The 19,238-nt window shown below is 47.0% G+C and overlaps 1 protein-coding gene across 2 annotated transcripts in view; it reads right to left on the minus strand.

Annotated features, from left to right (window-relative positions):
* Positions 1-19,238, minus strand: part of SPAG17 (sperm associated antigen 17) — a 90,639-nt gene that overhangs the window by 49,429 nt on the left and 21,972 nt on the right. For both annotated transcript variants that reach the window (XR_013232709.1, XM_077345895.1), the window contains exons 10-20: positions 17,085-17,176; positions 15,496-15,633; positions 15,291-15,401; positions 13,720-13,870; positions 12,874-13,104; positions 11,480-11,601; positions 9,743-9,844; positions 7,272-7,426; positions 5,525-5,718; positions 3,507-3,595; positions 542-826 (exon numbers count right to left, since the gene is read on the minus strand). Coding sequence is in view for 1 of the 2 variants with exons in the window: in XM_077345895.1 (XP_077202010.1) it covers positions 542-826; positions 3,507-3,595; positions 5,525-5,718; positions 7,272-7,426; positions 9,743-9,844; positions 11,480-11,601; positions 12,874-13,104; positions 13,720-13,870; positions 15,291-15,401; positions 15,496-15,633; positions 17,085-17,176 (1,670 nt within the window). In the remaining variant the exon portion in view is untranslated. The remainder of the gene's footprint in view (positions 1-541; positions 827-3,506; positions 3,596-5,524; positions 5,719-7,271; positions 7,427-9,742; positions 9,845-11,479; positions 11,602-12,873; positions 13,105-13,719; positions 13,871-15,290; positions 15,402-15,495; positions 15,634-17,084; positions 17,177-19,238) is intronic.

Consider the following 19,238-nt stretch of genomic DNA (forward strand, 5'->3'; position numbering starts at 1 on the left):
GTTTGCTGAACGCCGAAGGAGCCAGAGACTGCAGGCATGCTGTTAAAGTAGATGGGGCCCAGCTAGAATAGCTCCTGGGGAGGATGAGTGAGTCCTCCCCCAGGTGCTGCCAATTAGCTGAGCTGCTTTTAGGTGAGACAGCAGCAGCTTTTGGGTGTGGGTGCAATTTATGCAGAAATCCTCCTGTCCAGCTTGGATTCCCTGGTCTGTGAACTTCTGATTCCCATCGGCTTCCCTGACTCCTGGCAAACGGCTTTTGACTATGCACCTGGTAATTGGACTGGTTTTGTTGAATATATGCTTATCTGGACTCTGACCTTGGCTTTCTCTCAACTACTCTTTGCCTTGCTTGTAACTCTGCTTGTTTTGATTCCTAATAACTTGGACTGGACTTTGCTCTGGTGTGGACTCTGGCTAGGCTCTGCAGCCCAGGCACCTCCTGCCACGGGCTGTGGCCAGCTAGGACAGCATACCGAGCTCCCCCATGCGAAAAAGAGCAACCTCTTCCCAGTGGCCAGCAAGGAATCATAAATCTGCTCACCTCATGAGTCCTGGCGAGAGGAAGAAGAGGAGGAATGATCTGTTTACTCTGCCTCGGCATCTTTGCCTGATCTTCGGGCTCTGGCGATTTATTTGACTCGGGAGATTTAGTGGGCGATTTAGCTTTATCCTTGGACACTGTCTTCTTAGAAGACTTTCCTTCTTCCGGGGCTGCTTCTTTACCTTGGCCTTTTTTCTTGCTGCCAGCCTTTTCCTTCCGCTCGGCTTTTTTCAGTTCTCTCAACCGTTCTTCTTCCAACAGCCGTTCCTGCTCTTCCTTCCAAGCCTGTAGAATGATTCGAAAGAAAATCCAATTAATTCTCTTGCTTGGTTGGTTTTTTTTCTGCATTCTCCTTTATTGTCTGTTAAGTTCCTGTTTCTTCAGGGTTCCCCATCTCCAGCTTATCTCCAATTTCGGACCACTAGAGGGAGCAAAACACATGTGGAACAGGACAATCCCCTAAAGACACAGGAATTTAAGATGAATAAAATGAGAATGTGGAAATAAGTAATTGCTGCTTTGAGGGAGTTTATACTTCATGGTATAACTGAAAGGGGCAGTTAATAAACTCAGTAAATAAATAAAGTAATAAATAAATGGTTCTGTCTAAAACACTCTCTCTCACTCTCTCTTGCACCTTAGGGTGTGTGAATGCAATTAGTTTCAGAAAATAAAATGGGTGGTTGGATTCCATGGAAAATCTCTACTAAAGGAAGGGAATCTTGGTCAGCAGGGTGGATTTTTCTGCCCTCTTCTGCAATGCCCCAAAATGTACCCCCCCAATAGTGCTCCTAGGGGCCAGGAGGACTGCATTCAAAGCACAGGGGAAGTCAGAGGTCTGCAAAGGGAAGGGGGCATGACATAAAACCCCTTTCTGTTCGTGGAAACCTCTCACTGGATTCCATCCACTATAAGCATTCCTGCTGAAGGAAGGCACGACTTAATGGGAATCCCAAGAGACTTTCTGCTGTCTTCAGATAGTCTAAAGGAGTATCCGTATTAATTGGTTGCAGAAAAACCCACCGAAGCCTCCAAGATTAACATGATTTGGCCTAGGTGAGAGCCAGCAGCTTCTAATCCGGAGAACCAGCTCTGATTCCCCACTCCTCCTCCCCATCCAGCCAGCTGGGTGACCTTGGGCCAGTCTCAGTGCTCTCAGAACTCTCTCAGCCCCACCTACTTCACAGGGTGCCCATTGCGGGGAGAGGAAGGGTAGGTGATTGTAAGCTGCTTTGAGACTCCTTCAGGTAGTAAAAGGCAGGGTTAAAAAAACAGCTATGAAATACAAGGAATGCAGCGAACCACAAATAAAAATGAAAACCAGGACGTGGTTGGGCACAGCTGGACAGGTCAGGATTCTTCACTGATTTGCTGGCCTTTGCCAGTGAACTGGCTAACTTAGGGATTCTCAACCAAGGGTCCTGTGGGTGTTCTGAACAGACATGGTATGAGGGAGGTGGGTGTCCAGGCTGTCTTCTCAGCCTCCTGTTCAGCCTATATGAGGCAGAGCTGCCATAGTAGTGGTAAAGGTGGAGGCTGGAGCAAAAGGAGGTCTAAGGATATAGGTAGCAATGTCACTCCTTGAGGCATGGTATGGGGTGTGGCCAACTGACATCCCTCCCGGGTCTCCTCAATGTCTGAAAAATTACTTCAGGGGCTCCTCCATGGTCAAAAGGTTGAAAAAGTCTGAGTTAAGCAGATTCCATTCTGCAATGGAAGCTCACTGAGTAATTTTGGGCCAGTCCCTTTCTAAGCCTAAGCTACCCCGCAGGGTTCTTGTGAGGATAAAGAGAGGAGAACAATGTAAGATTTTCTGGGTCCCCGCAGGGAAGGAAGGTGGGGGATAAATCAAGTAAATACATAAATCTGCTAAACTAAGAATTGTGTTTGGGGGGGGGGTGTCTTGACTGTGATTTTATCATTATGCCAGCTACTTTGAGAAAAGGACCTCGGGCTGCATTCTGTGCTGCTGGTGCCGGATGAACCATCTGGTCTTGCTTGCCTACAAATCTATGCAGGAGAGGGAAGGATTCTGGCATGAGGCTGGTATAGTTTGTTGCACTGGCCAGGTCTAAATGTATGTATCTCCAAAGGCAGCCCCTTTTCTTTGGAAAGCCTGTTGCAACATTGGAGTGTTTGCCGTTTATCACCTTGGCTGAATCTGCATGGAGCTTTTATTCCAATCCCAGGTCGATTCTGTCCCTGCCGTCTACATTGAATGTGATTTCCATTTAGATTTTGGCCTATTTAAATTTTCCCTCTGCAGTAAGCAGGATTGATCCAGAGCGACCCTACCTTTCCGCCGCAATATCCTGGAGTGGATATAGCCCTCAATATTTGAAAAACCGGCATGAGTAAAGGTGCAGCTCTCTGCTTGTCCCGAATGAACTAGCTGCCTCTAGCCTCCGACACTGTAGAAAAGCCCTGTTTTGCCAAGGCATCAGTTCAAAGGCTTCCTTGTTCCCAGGCTGCAAAGTTTCCATTAAAGGAGAAGCCCTAACTTCTCTCAGCAGAGGCTCCGGAAGCTCTAACCACTCTAGGCAGATATTTTCCTCTTGGATTTATTCCCCCTCCTCTGCTGTCTCCAATCCTCCTCACCCTTTCAAGAAAAGAAAGAGGCTCCTGCTGCACTTGACTCCCCCATTCTGAGCTTCTCTAATCACATGCGGAACACTTTTCTGTTTCAATAGGGAGGGGGGGGGGATAGAGGAGGCCCCGAATTCAAATAGATCTGAATTCAGCAGGATCCACAATGGAATAAACAAAATAAGTGCAGAATCAGCCCTCCTCATTTCCAAAAAGGCATCTGGGGTCACCTCTGTCCGCATAGCCACACAAGCCTTGTTCCTAGTACTCATGCTGCTGGTGCCGCTGCCGGAGTTTCGCTCTGGATGTCCACTTAGGTACCCAACACACAAGAACATGTTTTGCAGAACTAATGCCATTGGGGCTCTTCTTGGTTTACCTTCAGAGAGTCATCTCTGACAAAAATGCTTTTTTCCTTCTCTGGGGGAGGAGGCGGCTCTGGAGAAACTTCTGCTTTACTTTTGGCATCTTTGAGAATTGAAGGAAGAATAAAGAAAATTGGGGGGCGGGGGAGAACGGAAGTGAAACCTGGGTCAGTAAAAGGCTTTTGCATTGTTAAACATCAGGAAGTACAGACAGACTACAAAAGTTGTTGTTATGGGATTTATAAACCGCCCCTCTCCACAGGCAGGTTCAGGGCGGTTTATAAGCATAACTTAAAAATGTTCATAATCCCATTTTAAAGCAGCTTAATGTTAAAATTATCTCCAAGCCCCCCAACCATCTTCAGTCTGGCCTTATTTATTTATAATCTAATTTATATGCCGCCCTTCTACGGGGGCTCAAGGCAGCGTACGGCCTCTATAATAAAAAACACCACTGAATTTTAAAATTTAACAATAAAACATGTAAAATGGCTAACAATTGCCTTCCTTTCATGTCGACCTGCTCTCCCCCCCCCCATGGCCAATGATGGACCTGGAGGGGATGGGAGAGGGGCCCTGGGTGGGCGTGGACACAGCTATGCCTCCCAACCATATTCCGTGGCACTTGAAGCCTGAGGAATGCTAGAAAAAGTTGAGTAAGGCTGCCTTAGCCCTTCTTTCTCCCCTAATCCAGGCATGCTAAACCGCTCACTCCAGCAATTAAAGGATTGGGTCAAAGAGAGACAATCTTGCTGTGAATGTAGGGATTTGGGTTTGAAAAGCATGTTCCCAGAAGGATGTTACAAAAATCTTGGGGTTTTTTTGGTCATTGATGTGACAGCCAATATGAGCCACTACGCACTTGCCAGCAACCATTGCATCAATCCACTTCAACTTCTTTCTTTGAGATAACAAGCACTATTTTATTAAGGGCTTTAACGAAGTAATTTTTCATAAACTTCGTTGCTTAGGATTAGATCTATCTACTCTAGTTAATTATGACGAGAGCACAGTCCCAAAGCTGATCACGAAAAGACTAGAGGACCAGGATATTCAGATAATAGGCACATCAACCCACAGGATCTGTTCACCATGCCATTGGGACATCCCCTGGACTTATAAATCAATGGCCCTATATCTGCAAGTGTTAGATGACTGTTCCCTTAAAAGGGCCTTTCTCCTTGCGCGCCTAAACATCTTCCCTTCAAACCTATCAAGAGGACGCTTCCTTCAAATCCCTCAAAATGAGAGAAGCTGTCTGCATGGGTGCAATATACCAGATTCCCTTAGCCACCTATTATTCAACTGCCCCAAATTTCAGATGTTCCATCATTATCTGGGGGGTTTTATGGGAAAACTGAAATATCTGTGCAGCGATGAGAGACATCTAGTGAAGATGTTGCTGAATGTAAAGGAGCCTTCTCAGTGGACCTCACAAAAATCCTGTCAACTATCTTGAGAACTAATCTATCTCTGCTGCAGATCGGCTATACGGCATAAGGCCTTATTAGAAGAAGAAGAAGAAGAGTTGTTCTTATATGCCGCTTTTCCCTACCCGAAGGAGGCTCAAAGCGGCTTACAGTCTCCTTCCCATTCCTCTCCCCACAACAGACACCCTGTGGGGTGGGTGAGGCTGAGAGAGCGCTGATATCACTGCCCGGTCAGAACAGTTTTATCAGTGCCGTGGCGAGCCCAAGGTCACCCAGCTGGTTGCATGTGGGGGAGCGCAGAATCGAACCTGGCATGCCAGATTAGAAGTCCACACTCCTAACCACTACACCAAACTGGCTCTGTTGTCCATGTGTCTATGTCCAGAATTTGTTTTAAATTTTGTTTTAAGTATATCAAATTTTATGCCAATAAAGGTATCTGAAATCTGAACAAGTACTATGTTTGGCTTGTAAGGAAATGTTCTCTGGCCCACCAAGTGGGAGGTCCTCCACACTGTTCCTTGGGAGAAGGATCTCACAGAACTGTGTTATACATTGATAAATGATGAGAACGTAAAGAAGAGAGAGACAGGGAGACCTACTTTTGGTTCTCTTAGTAGCGGAAGAACCTTTTCTTCCGGACGGTGGAGACTTGACCTCCACTGGAGGCTTCTCTGCCATCTCTTTAGCTATCCGCAGGGCTTCCAGTTCCTTTGCCATTTTTTCTTCCTGGTATTTGACTTCTTCTTGAAGGACCCACTCGCCAATAGAGTTGGCTACCAATTCCAAATAATTCCTGGAAGGGAGGGGGGAAGGGGTGGAATTAAGTTTTTCCTGTTGTCAACAATGGCATAATTTCATCCGGAAATAGTAAAGTTTTTGTTAACACGTTATGACTCTTGTTTATTGTAAAGTTTCTTCCTTATCAATGCTGTGAAGCACATTTAAAAGGTAATAGTTATTCGGATCACCCCTGCACTGATCTGCCTGTGAGGAGTTCATGGCAGCAGCATATATTGTTCTCCCTTCCTCTTTTTAACTTCACAACAATCCTGTATGGCAGGTTAAACTATCAGGTTAGGGCAGGGGTAGCCAAATGGAGGCTGTTCAGATGTCCATGGGCTACAATTACCATGAGCCCCTACCAGCAGGCTGGTAACTGTAGTCCATGGTCATCTGGAGATCCACTGTTTGGACACCCTTGCCCTAATCTAATGCTCTTATCCAGGCTTTCTCAACTTTTTAAATGTTGAGAAACACCCAAAACAGGCTTTGAGAAACCCCAGCAGTGGTGCGCAATCCTGCAGAATTTGGTTGGGAAGCAGAGCTGTGGACACGCCCACCCAGAGCCCCTCTCCTTCCCACCCCCTCCAGGCCCATCATTGGCCATTTTGGGAGGGGTCAACATGATCATACATGGTCATATCACCTGATGTGTTTAACAAATTTAGAAAATATGTTAAAATTAATTCGCTTCCGCCCATTCAGGAAAACCTTCCAGGGCTCTCAAGAAACCCCGGGGTTTTCACAAGACCCTGGTTGAGAAAGTCTGCTCTAACTTAATCTGATACACTAACTAGGGCCTGAGATATCTGGGTTTGGGTCCCCACTCTGCCATGCTATTCCCCTCACTGTGTGTCCAGAAGAGGGCAACAAAATGGTGAGGGGGGTTGGAGACCAAGACATATGAGGAAGAAGAAAAAGAGTTGGTTCTTAAATGCCACTTTACCCTCCCCAAAGGAGTCTCAAAGCGGCTTACAGTCGCCTTCCCTTTCCTCTCCCCACATCAGACACCCGGTGAGGTGGGTGAGGCTGAGAGAGTCCTGATATCACTGCTTGGTTGTGAGTGTCCTGCATAGTGCAGGGGGTTGGACTAGAGGTCCCTTCCAATCCATTCTATGATTCTATGAAGTCCGGAAGTTGGAAGGGGCCATACAGGCCATCTAGTCCAACCCCCTGCTCAACGCAGGATCAGCCCTAAGCATCCTAAAGCATCCAAGAAAAGTGTGTATCCAACCTTTGCTTGAAGACTGCCAGTGAGGGGGAGCTCACTACCTCCTTAGGCAGCCTAGTCCTTTACAGTTATTTATATTTTTACTTGTACGCTGCCCCTATTCAAACTAGATTGAAACCGGTTCGAACATCTACCTGCAACACCCAAAGCCAGGCAATTAAATTATGGCCAGGCACAAAATGGAGTTGAAAGGGGGTTCGTCTGGGGGGAGGCATTAGGTGGTAATAGTGGAGCCGGGTCTCAACCGAATGCCTGGTGGAAGAGTGCTGTTTGACGTGCCCTCCAGAACATTGGGAGCTCCATGAGGGCTTGCATCTTAGAAAAGACACTTTTACCTGAAACCGACGTCGGAGTGCAATGCCACATTCCAGGACTCTTGGAGCTCAAGACGCTTGTTCATGGGATTGTGGAGGACTAACAGCAAGGAGTTGTCTTGAGTGTGATAATAAGAGTCAATGCATCGGTAATTCTGGGTGGCGTTGTGAAGGACCTGAACACAAAAAGGACAAGGAAGACAATCATGACCCGGATGTTGCTAAGGGCATGGTTACAGAGGTGATTACAGTACTGGCATTACTGCCTATGCCCCCTCCCCCCAAGAGCATTATGCTCCCCCAATTCCAACCAGCTAGCGATCCCTGGCCCCAAGGAAGTATGTCTGGCCTTGACCAGGGCTAGGATGTTTTCTGTTCTGGCCCCCATGTGTTGGAATGACCTCCTAGAGGCGATCCGGGCCCTGTTGGAGCAAGCACAATTCCACAGGGCCTATGTGCATATCCATTCTCCCACCCCACCCCCAGAGGAGCTTTCAATCAGACGAGGAGCACTGTCACTTCTCATGCATGAAGCAGTCCTGTCCTGAGCACTAGGCAAGCTGTTCATTTGGTGGAGATTCGGTATGCATTAATTTAGACTTATTGTCAGTCCGCAAGGCTTAAATCCCTAAGGCTAGCGATCCACAACCTGTGGGCCACAGACCACATGTGGTCCTTCGAGTAATTGGAGGTGGGCTGTGAAAGACGCCTTCTCCCCCCCACCCCCCCCCCCCAGCACTTTACAACACACTTTGGGTATCATTGTCTCCCATCACTCCCAGATGGGACTATCTCATTGCAGAGAAACAAGCTCAGGGTTCCCAATGATTTGTCATTGTCATGAGTTAAAATTTCCATGAAAATAAAATGTTCCTTATGTTCATTGTTGTGGCGTGTCTGTATCTGATTTTGAAGGGATGTTTAAACATTACCATAGCGATCAGAGCACGTTAGGGCAGTGGTTGAGAGTAGAGGAGTAAACTACCCCCCCCCCACCGGGCCTCAGTAAAATTGTCAAGCGTTGAGTGGTCTCCGGTGATAAAAAGGTTGAGGACCACTGCCTAAGGCCACCTGTTTGAGATCAGTAGGACATTTGAGGGATGTATGTCCATACAGAGCAGCCTTTTTCAACGTTCTGGCCATGGGGGAGTTCCGGAAATAATTTTGCAGGCTTCAAGGAGCCCCAGAAGTGATGTCAGCTGGACATGCCTCCCTACTACACCCCCGGAAGTGACATGTTGCTGAAAGTGACATCACCACCAATGTTAACAATCTGGCTTGAGGAGGCCGTTGAAGGCAGGAGGAGGCATACAGGCTCTGCTTCTTCCCAGGCACAGAAGCCATGAGAGAATTTACCCATGCAAGGGAGGGGGAGGCATGTGAGTTGCCAGTTGAGTTTGTGGCTGAGCCCATTAAGAGAGGGGAAAGGCTGTGGACTATGGAGGTTCACGGACCCCTGGCTGGGAATCCCCTGAGTGCCTCCTCTTCCAACTGGCTTGCCTGTCTGTCTAGCAGCCAGCCAATCGCCTTCCATCCCCCACCCCTGACCACCCCCTCCTCCTTCCACTTCCCTCCAAAGCTCAGAGCCTGCAATCCCTGATGCGTGAGAGCTGCCCCTGCTGGGCTTTGGGGCTCCCTGGGAGGGCGCCTCATCCCTAGATGGCTGGGGACACGGCACCCTAACAGCTGCCTGCAGCCTTTCCAGGTCCTGGGGGAAGGGGGAGGTAATTTGCAGAATTTTTCTACCCCCCCCCCCAAAGTGACACCCGTTGTATTCCTGAATGCAGCAGGCTTGGCCCCCAGTTGTCTTATATTTGGTGGTTTTGTATTCAGTAATGTTAATCCTTTCATGGATATGTGTAAATTTACAGAGTTTCTACTATGGGAGGTGTGCCCTGCTTTCTATGTGAAAAAGAGGAAGAGAAACAAAAGCAAAGCTGGGAGAGAGGCAAGCAGCTCCCTACATCCCTTTCAATGCAGAGGAACACTGTCTGCGTCTGAGATGGACAGGAGAGGGGGCTCTTCCCGTTTTGGCGACCAGGAGACAATTTAGATCCACTAAAGTTAAAGGTATCCCCTGTGCAAGCACCGAGTCATGTCTGACCCTTGGGGTGACGCCCTCTAGCGTTTTCATGGCAGACTCAATACGGGGTGGTTTGCCAGTGCCTTCCCCAGTCATTACCATTTTACCCCCCAGCAAACTGGGTACTCATTTTACCGACCTCAGAAGGATGGAAGGCTGAGTCAACCTTGAGCCGGCTGCTGGGATTGAACTCCCAGCCTCATGGGCAGAGCTTTCAGACTGCATGTCTGCTGCCTTACCACTCTGCGCCACAAGAGGCTCTACCTTTAGATCCACTACTGTCCATTAATTCTGCTAATGGCTTGGGGGCAGGTCTGAACCAGTGACCCAGGGGAGGTGGTTAATGTTCTCTTCAATATTAGTCTTGAGCTCTTGTCCACAAGTTTAGAAAGGAAAAGCTCAAAAGTACCTGGAAAAGAATATGTGGTTCAAAATGTTCAGCAAAACTCCAGTCGTTCAAACACCGCTGTTGGGTCTGCTGGATGTCTGCTAATTCTACCTCTTGGATGACCTTACAAGACACCAAGGGGGGAAACAATGTTAGCATCACAGTCAAAGAACATTTTAAGTAGAAAAGAAGCCACAGAACAGAAAAGAAGGTACTTTTTCTGGTCTGGTGGTGGTGGGGAAAGTATCGTCGAGTTGCAGCTGACTTGTGATGATCCCAGAAGGATTTCAAGGCAAGAGATGTTTACGGGTGGCTTGCCGTTGCCTGACTCTGCATAACAGCCCTGGACTACACTGGCGTTCCCCAATCCAACAGGGCCTATTCTGCACACAATAGATAATGCACTTCAGTGCACTTCAAAAGTAGATTTTCCTGTTCAGCACTGGAGAATTCAGCTGCCAAAGCACATTGAAAGTGCATTATCCTGTGTGTGCGGAATGGGCCCAGGGCCGAACCTGCTTAACGCCTGAGATCTGACAAGATTGGGATAGCCTGGGCCATCCAGATCAGGGCAGGAGAAACACAGTACCAATTGGAAATGAGCCAGCTGAAGAATAAACAATGCCATTCCCAAGGAGAGGCAGTGCGGTGCAGTGGTTGAAAACGGCGACCTCTAATCTGGAAAGCCAGATTTGATTGCCCGCTCCTCCACATGCTGCCAGCTGGGTGACCTTGGGCCAGCCACAGTCTTGTTACAGCTGTTCTCACAGAGCAGTCCTGTCAGAGCTCTCTCAGCTTCACCTACGTCATAGGAGAGAGGAAGGGGAGTCGATTGTGAGTCATTTTGAGACTCCTTCGGGTAGTAAAAAGGGGTTGTGCGGCCGTGTCATTGTGTACTTCATCAGCGACAAAACCTGCTCTTTTTTTGCACACGTGCCATACCATGTACGGAATCCCCTCCCTTTATTTATTTATTTTTGCACATGCAGTAATGTTATAACATGGTAACGTTGTAAACAAAAGGAAGACAACACACTGGGAGCTATAGGGGAAGAGAAGGGGTGGGGGAGAGAATGAAGAAGCAATACAAGTGTGTGATGACAAAGCCTACCCTCCCACCCCCCGAAAGGGAAAGGATCTTGATGGACGAGGAATTGGATGGAGAAGGCTACACGAAACCTATTAATGGAAAAAATTGTACCGCAACTTAACCAAGCTTTTTGGTCAAGGCCAATAAAACACCAGCAACCACTAGAGTTCCCAGAAGCCCCTCCCACCACCAATTGCACCCAGTCAGGGAACAGCACAGGACAACTCCTGATCTGTCAACACACTCAAAAGTTGCACTACTGTTGTACCATTATGAGTTATACAGTTAAAGTTATAATATTGTAATGTTAGGAATGTTATAAGTTCATTATTATAATACATTTTCTGTACCAAGCTGTGAATATTCATTGTTATCCACCCCGAGACTCAAGGTTGGGAGGGATAAAAATGGAATTAAAAAAATTATTATGCTAAAAACAAAGGCCAGATGTCTCAGGGACAACTTGAGTATGGTGGGAGGGTGGGAGGCAGGTTGAACATGGGTCAGTTTCTTGCTAGAAAACTGCAAGTTTTAAGATTTGAAGGGAAAAATCCATCACTGTAAAGGGGGATTACAGGTAAAGGGGGTGAAATTTGGATCTATTCCTATGGAGGCAAAATTTTGTGCGGAAAGGAGTTTGCTCTTGGACAGAAACGGTCGTTTCCTACCTTATTTTCACACAAACCAGACCCAACAGTTTCATGACTGTCTCCAACTTTTTCAGAAAAAAGCCCACTGTTGTGACCATCAACGATTCTGCCAGAGAAAGCACTTTCATCACCAATATCACCTGGAAATTGTACACAAAACTATATGTTAGGCTTTCAGAGGTTTTTGAAGTCTGTTGCCTGGTTACTTGACTGGTTCCTGCTCTTTAAATGCCGGCAACACAGTCTCCATCCGGCCCCACCTCAAGATTGGTCTCCATGTGCCCAAGAGGACCGCACCGTCCATTTCTCTGAGCACTGTTCTTTTTGAGGAATGGCCTTCAGAGGAGCCATTCTCAACGGGGCCCATATGGCTGCCTGGGACATTTGATGAGGGCCACAGAACGAAAAATGTGAGAAGGGGGGCCCAAAGGATTTATGGAGAGCCCTGGTCATTGAACTGATGAAATACCCTTTTTTCACATTAAAGGTAAAGGTATCCCCTGTACAAGCAACGGGTCATATCTGACTCTGGGGGTGACGCCCTCTAGCATTTTCTTGGCAGACTCAATACGGGCTGGTTTGCCAGTGCCTTCCCCAATCATTACCCTTTACCCTCAGTAAGCTGGGCACTCATTTTACTGACCTCGGAAGGATGGAAGGCTGAGTCAACCTTGAGCCGGCTGCTGGGATTGAATTCCCAGCCTCATGGGCAGAGCTTTCAGACTGCATGTCTGCTGCCTTACCACTCTGCGGCACAAGAGGCTCTTTTCTCACATTACAATTTCATTAATTGCTAGAAAGTTCGACCTTCGTCAAAGGAAAGAAGGCCAGGGATAAGATAGTTACTGGCAATTACCTTGTAACAATGTTGTAACAATGTTTCACACTGGTATGGAAGCAGATGGGGCAAGCAGCATCTGGTGGTGCCTTTGACCACTGACAGTTTTATTTCTCCCATGATTGTGTGAACAACAACTGAATTCCAAGGGTACTGATTGGCTGTTTTGGCAAAGAATTATCACTGGCTGTATTTGGATGTGTGACACAATTTACTAATGTAACAGAATTAATTTTTGCTAGATATTCCCACGGTCATGGAGGGAGTTCTTAGTCTGACGAAGAGGGCTTGCACTCGAAAGCTCACGCCCTGAATAAATCTCTGATGATTTATTAAAGATTACTGGACTCTGATTCTATTTTGCTACTTCAGACCGACACGGCGATCCATTTGAATTTATCGTCAAGAAAATGGGCTGAAGCTTCCACTAACAGCCACCCTCTCCTCTAGTGCACCAGGGTCCCTTGTGCTGAAGGGAGACGTCACTGTTAGCAGAACACATTCCTGGGATCCTTCTCAGTTTTTTTAATGCTTTTACAGTTGCTTGCAAAAGTACAACTGAAAGCCACATCACCTGATTCGCTTTGTTCACTTTTCACTGACATTCGCCTGCTTGTGCCCCGCTGTCTCAGCTGCTTAGCAAACCTTGCAGGATTATCCCACGGGATATAAGGCACCTCGAGGTCTCCTCCGAGCATTTTGCCTGAACCTTCTAGCTCTCCGGTGGCATCTACCCCTGTCAGTCTCAGGCTTTCGAAAGTGAATATTTTAAAAGCTCGTTCTACTTCCGCCCAGTTCAGCTGCTCTGTAAGACAATCAAGGCACAGAGAGAAAACTGACCTTATTATTTAGCTCAGCCATTCTTAATGGGGGCCATGTGGCTTCCTAAGGGGCTCTGACACATTTGAAGGTGGCCACAAGGGGGCCTGGTAACTGAACCGATGAAATACCTTTTTTTGTCACTTATGATGTCATTAATGGCTAGAAAGTTTGGCCTTCATCAAGGAGAGCAAAGGAAATAATGCAATCTGTTCCTTTGTGTGTGCTTCAATTAACCCATTCAAGAGAAAAAAATGAATGCACATACTTCTCTTGGTTCAATGTTTTAGAAATCCATCTCGCGTATGTATAAGACAGGGCATGTTGAGTATAGTTATTTCGCCCTTGGCTTAGGCCTTTTTTTAGCCCAGCTCATTGTGCAAGTGGTTGGCTCTTCTGCATGGAGCCAGCTGGGGGACCTTGGGCTTGTCACTAATAGAGCTAAAAAACGTCTCTTCTTCTTCAAAATGATCCTCAGGCTACCCATCAAGTGCCCTTCCCCCTGCAGTCTCCTAAGAATTACATCAAGCTCTCATAAAAAATAATCTTGGAACTTCTAGGCAACGGCGCCCCGCGGATGCCAGTAAGACTATGCTGTTACCATTGGTACAATAGTGCATCAGCTCATGAAGTCGGGCAAGGCGTTTGGTGTTGTTCTCGGGGGATGGAAGAGGAAATTTAAGAAGGTCAAACAGAGGCAGCTTGCTCATCATTTCACGTTCAATCTCAGCTGGGTCTAAATAATCCGGTGCCTGAAATAAACACCAACGAAATGTCGGATCAACCATTTTCACCAGTGATACTGCCAAAATAATCGCTACGGTTGTTTACATCCTGGCTAGACTACTGTACCACATCTAGAATCACAGAATATTAGAATCATTGAACTGGAAGAGGTCATTCGGGCCATCTAGCCCAATCTCCTGCTCAATGCAGGATCAGCCTACATATAGCTACCGTTGAATGGTGTTCAGAGATTGCAACTGGTTCAGAATGTGGCTTCCATATTCTAGTAAGGGCACTATTTTGCTAATGTATTAGGGCTGGTCCTCCCATCACAAAGACCTTAAGGCTGCTGGGGGTGACTGTGTTAGGTGGTGGGAATTTCATGCCTTCAAGATGCAAGCTAGTCCTCATCGGCGAGCAAACGCGGCGCATGAGGAGAAGCAGTTTCAGTCTCCCTCAACCCCCGGCCCATCTTCACGTATTTAAATTGCCCAGTGGCAACACCATGTATATTAGGAGTAGCTATGGACCTCTTGCCCCTTGGACTCCTGTCCATCCTGGCTGCTCAAGTTGGGCAACAGGCAGATAGAAGAAGAAGAGTTGGTTCTTATATGCCGCTTTTTCCTACCCGAAGGAGGTTGAAAGCGGCTTACATTTGCCTTCCCATTCCTCTCCCCACAACAGACACCCTGTGAGGTGGGTGAGGCTGAGAGAGCCCTGATGTTCCTGCTCGGTCAGAACAGTTTTATCAGTGCCGTGGCGAGCCCAAGGTCCCCCAGCTGGTTGCATGTGGGGGAGTGCAGAATCGAACCCGGCATGCCAGATTAGAAGTCCATGCTCCTAACCACAAGATGGGAATGCTCTCTCCAGCTGCCATTTTGAAAACCCCCATGCTACGGTACCATTGAGGGGCCTTTGGGGTACTGTGCCATAGTACCATGGGTTGGGAAACCCTGGGTTAGAGTGATTGAATAGGATCGAGGAGGCTCCAGGTTTGAATCCCCCCTCTGCCATGGAAGCCTCCTGGATGACCTTGGGCCAGTCGTACATTCTCAGCCTGACCTACCTGTTTTGAGGATTAAACAGAGGAAGGAAAAATGGCACAAGCCACTTTCGGTCTCCATTGGAGAGAATCAATGAAGAGTTGGTTCTTTTATGCCGCTTTTCTCTACCCGAAGGAGTCTCAAAGCGGCTTACAATCCCCTTTCCCTTCCCCACAACAGAAGTAGGTGAGGCTGAGAGAGCCCTGTTATTACTCCTTGGTCAGAACAGCTTTATCAGTCCTGTGGCGAGCCCAAGGTCACCCAGCTGGCTGCATGTGGGGGAGCGGGGAATCAAACCCGGCTTGCCAGATTAGAAGTCCACACTCCTAACCACTACACGAAGCTGGCTCTCTTGAGGTAAATATATCCATGAGGTAAATAAATCAATCAGGTTATGCTGTACCTTTAAGAAGTGCAACTTCTGAGACAGCACATCGTGATGATTCAGGATCACGGGCCCTCTGTGAGAGATCGCCTTTTCTTGACTTCCAGGATAGAAGGACCTGTACAAATCCTGTCAAAAACCACACATCATGCCTGTAAATTTTCAACCACGCAAAACATGCCTATCTGTCACAACAAGAATGGGGCTGCTGGGAAATACGGACCACTTGTTCACTGTCAGAAATGGAGAGGGAAGGCAACATTGAAGCCAGGTGGCTAGCGATGGAGTGATGCAGCCCATCTTCGCGCAGCTCTGGGACGACCAAACTGGGGGGAGTCAGGTTTTCTTCTGATGCAACAACCTAGCAAGAGAAGGGTAAAAAACAAAATAAAGATGTGCTGCCACCTCTGGTGGAGAGTGGTCCCCAACCTTTTTATCACCAGTTGGTCCCCAACCTTCTTATGACGCTTAATCATTTTACTGAGGCGGGGGGACCACTTTTTCTTGATCTGCCCTTTTTCTTGATCAGGGTGCTTTACAGCACAGATTCATGAATACTCCGGAACAATATTCCAGGGGTTAAGAAATTGAAGTCAGTGATTGATAACTTTCTAACATTCAAACTGTTAACCAAATAACCATGTAACCATCATGTGACTATTGCCATGACTGATGATGTCTTAGGCTGTGTGTAGGGGGCGTGCCTGATGGAGAGGGGTTCTGGGGGGTTTGGTGGATGTTGTCGGTTCACTGGCCTCAACTGAAGAGCTCCGTTTGGCAGGCCCTGTGGAACTGTGCTGATCTCCTCTGGCAGCTCATTCCACCAAGGGGGGGGGGGGCAGGTAAGAGAACGTCCTGGTCCTGGTTGAGGCTGGACATCCTTCCTTGGGGCCAGGGATCACCAGCTTGTTGTAACTGATTGAGTGCAAAGCTCTCTGGGGGACATATGTGAATGCGGAGCCTCAGACACCCTTGTTGACTTGCATGAAGATTTCATGGAGAAGTTGCTGGGAATGATTAGCCTATCTGATCACAGGGAAGTACGTATACGCCACCCACTTGAAACGTATATCTGATTGAAGAAGGAGAAAGCAAGATTTATGAATACGATACTAGCAACTATGCACAAACTATGGAAGATGTATAACAATGTCATCAATTCAGAGAGAAATGAAAATTATTTATTGCTTACTGGAAAAGTAGAGATGCTTTTTCTACATATGCTAACCACATGTTTAGTTTATTGTCCCTGAGTGCTGAATGTGTTTAGAAAATGAGCAGAGATTTTGTAATTTTACCATTTTAATGATACTGTTAGAACTACTCGCAAGCCATGAAATCCCAAAACTTTTATTTATTTATTTATTTATTTATTTATTTATTTATTTATTTATTTATTTATTTATTTATTTATTTATCCATCCATCCATCCATCCATTCATTCATTCGTTTAAACTTATATACCACTGCTCTCAAAGACTCACGGTGGTTTACAATAAAAGAATAAAAACAACACAACCCTTAAAATTCTATATTATAAAATTCTATATTATATAAATAAAATGAATAAAGTTCGTATTGGCAGAATCCTCAGCCAGCAAATCTTTCTTATTCCTCCCCCGGGGACTGGAGAATCATGCTGCCTACTCCTCTGCAAAAAGTTCCAAAATGAGCACTCTGGAGTTACTCATCCCTCAAGGCCACTATCCCATTTTGCGCGATGGCAGCTGGACCGTTAGCCGCAACGCTCAGCAGGATTATTTTTGTCCTTATTATTCACCCTGGCTGACATCGGGTCACACGCTTGCTTACCTGTTCCACCATGGAGTGAACGATCAAAGGAACGGAAATAAGTTCTTCAGGGACTTGGCTCAGCAAATCGTTGTAATACCTCATGTCCACATCTGCAATCAGAACGGTAGCATTTTGCAGTGTCAAAATAAAAGCAAAAGGAACCGGCTCCTGTCCCCGAATTAAACGAGCATACTGACAATTTGGGGATGTTGGCGTTACTCTGTCAGACCGTTTATGCACTGGAGGTTTCATGCCGGGCTGCAGGGTGGAGTTTTAGTCGTGGCAGGTTGCCCCATCTCTTCCTGCACCCACACGGGGGAACATTTGGCCTGGTGCACCTCATCAGATTTGTGCTCCTGCACGGAAGCTAGGGCAGTGAAGTTCCCAGTGCATAAACGGTCTCCAAGAGTTCTTAACTGGAGTGAAACTCCTGCAGCAAGGATGGCTAACAGTTTTTCCTGTAAGCATGGTCTCTCGATAGAGATAGCATTGGGCATTAAAACTGCGTTCCATCTTGGAAGTCAAACATCAGCAAACATGGCCAGAGCAATCAAAAGGAACATAACATTTGGAGATGCACGTGTCTGGTAATCGGGCGGACGTCCAATGAAAGACAATCAAACCATTGAAGGAGAGTTTCCTTGAGTGTCTAGTGAAGGATGCTGAAGGCACAGAAAGGGCTGAGAAACTTCCAGCCCTGTACTTCCTTTTCGAGCAAAACTCCAGCGGCACCTGAGAGCCTAGAGACATTTATTTCAACAAAAGCACTAGAACAGACTGGCGTGACACTGCGAGGACAGCTTTAATGGGGAGCATTTAGAATTCATGTGTCCACAAAGATATATCTGACTAGCTTCTCTTGATAGGTGTAGGGTTGAAGGGAACCTCATTCTCTTCAGGGGGGAAAATTGAGGGAATAGACTCTCGATCCACATGAAAACTGACAGAAGCCAAAGACAAAGGTTGAGGGGAAAGGTAAACCTGGCCCTTAAAAAGCAGTCAGACACTGATGTTAACAAACAAAATTCAGTATTGGAAAGTCAACCCGGAACAAATATATCCCGCCTGTATTCCACCCAAACAGGTGGGTGCTACCCCCATCAGATGAGCACACTGTTTTCCCTGTGGGGTGCTCAGCACATAGGCCTGAGTAGAATCGTAGAATCATAGAATCATAGAGTTGGAAGGGACCTCGTGGGTCATCTAGTCCAACCCCCTGCACTATGTAGGACACTCACATCCATATCGCTCATCTACTGTAACCTGCCACCCCTTTGCCTTCACAGAATCAGCCTCTCCATCAGATGGCTGTCTAGCCTCTGTTTAAAAATTTCCAAAGACAGAGAACCCACCACCTCCCGAGGAAGCTTGCTGATGAGCTTTTCCCATCCTGCCTTTGCATATCGACATGGGTTCATGTTCACAAATGTCGCCCCTTCCTAAGATGAAATGGTTTCTCCGACTCTCATCCATGATGGCTCCTCCATGTGACCCTGGACAAACACCTCTGTGTAGCACCAATGGGGAGGAACTGCCTTTCACAGAATCATAGAGGCATTACAAGCCATCTAGTCCAACCTCCTGCTCGATGCAGGATCAGCCTAAAGCATCCATGAGAAATATTTGCCCAGCTGCTGCCTAAAGACTGCCAGTGAGAAGAAGCTCACTACCTCATTAGGCAGCCAATTCCACTGCTGAATTACTTTGACCAAGATTCCTCCCCCCCAATATCTAGCCAGTATTGTTCTACATGAAGTTTATTATTATTATTTATTTTGTTACCCGCCACTCCCGAGTAGGCTCGTGGCGGGTTACAGATGTCCGGTTAAAAGCCCCATTAAATCCCAATTAAAACGGACACAAAAATACAAGAGGCAATCCAAACAAACCCAACAACATGGCGGAACCCCCTCCATCCCTGCCCCCGCCCCTACATCTAGAAGGAAGAGGAAGGAGAGACGAGGTAACCAGAGTCACAGCTTGACACCAGCCATCTCTACAGGTCCCATCCTCTGCTGCCAACAAGAACTGCTCTCTGCTCGCCTTCAAGTGACAACCTTGCAAATACTTACCTTTGCAAATACAACCTTGCAAATACTCCCCTCTCAACCTACTCTTCTCCGGGATGAACACTCCCATTTCACACACTGAGAGATCTTACTTAATGTTCAG

Source organism: Paroedura picta, chromosome 7 (assembly GCF_049243985.1).
Source record: "Paroedura picta isolate Pp20150507F chromosome 7, Ppicta_v3.0, whole genome shotgun sequence".
Classification (NCBI taxonomy): Eukaryota; Metazoa; Chordata; class Lepidosauria; order Squamata; family Gekkonidae; genus Paroedura; species Paroedura picta.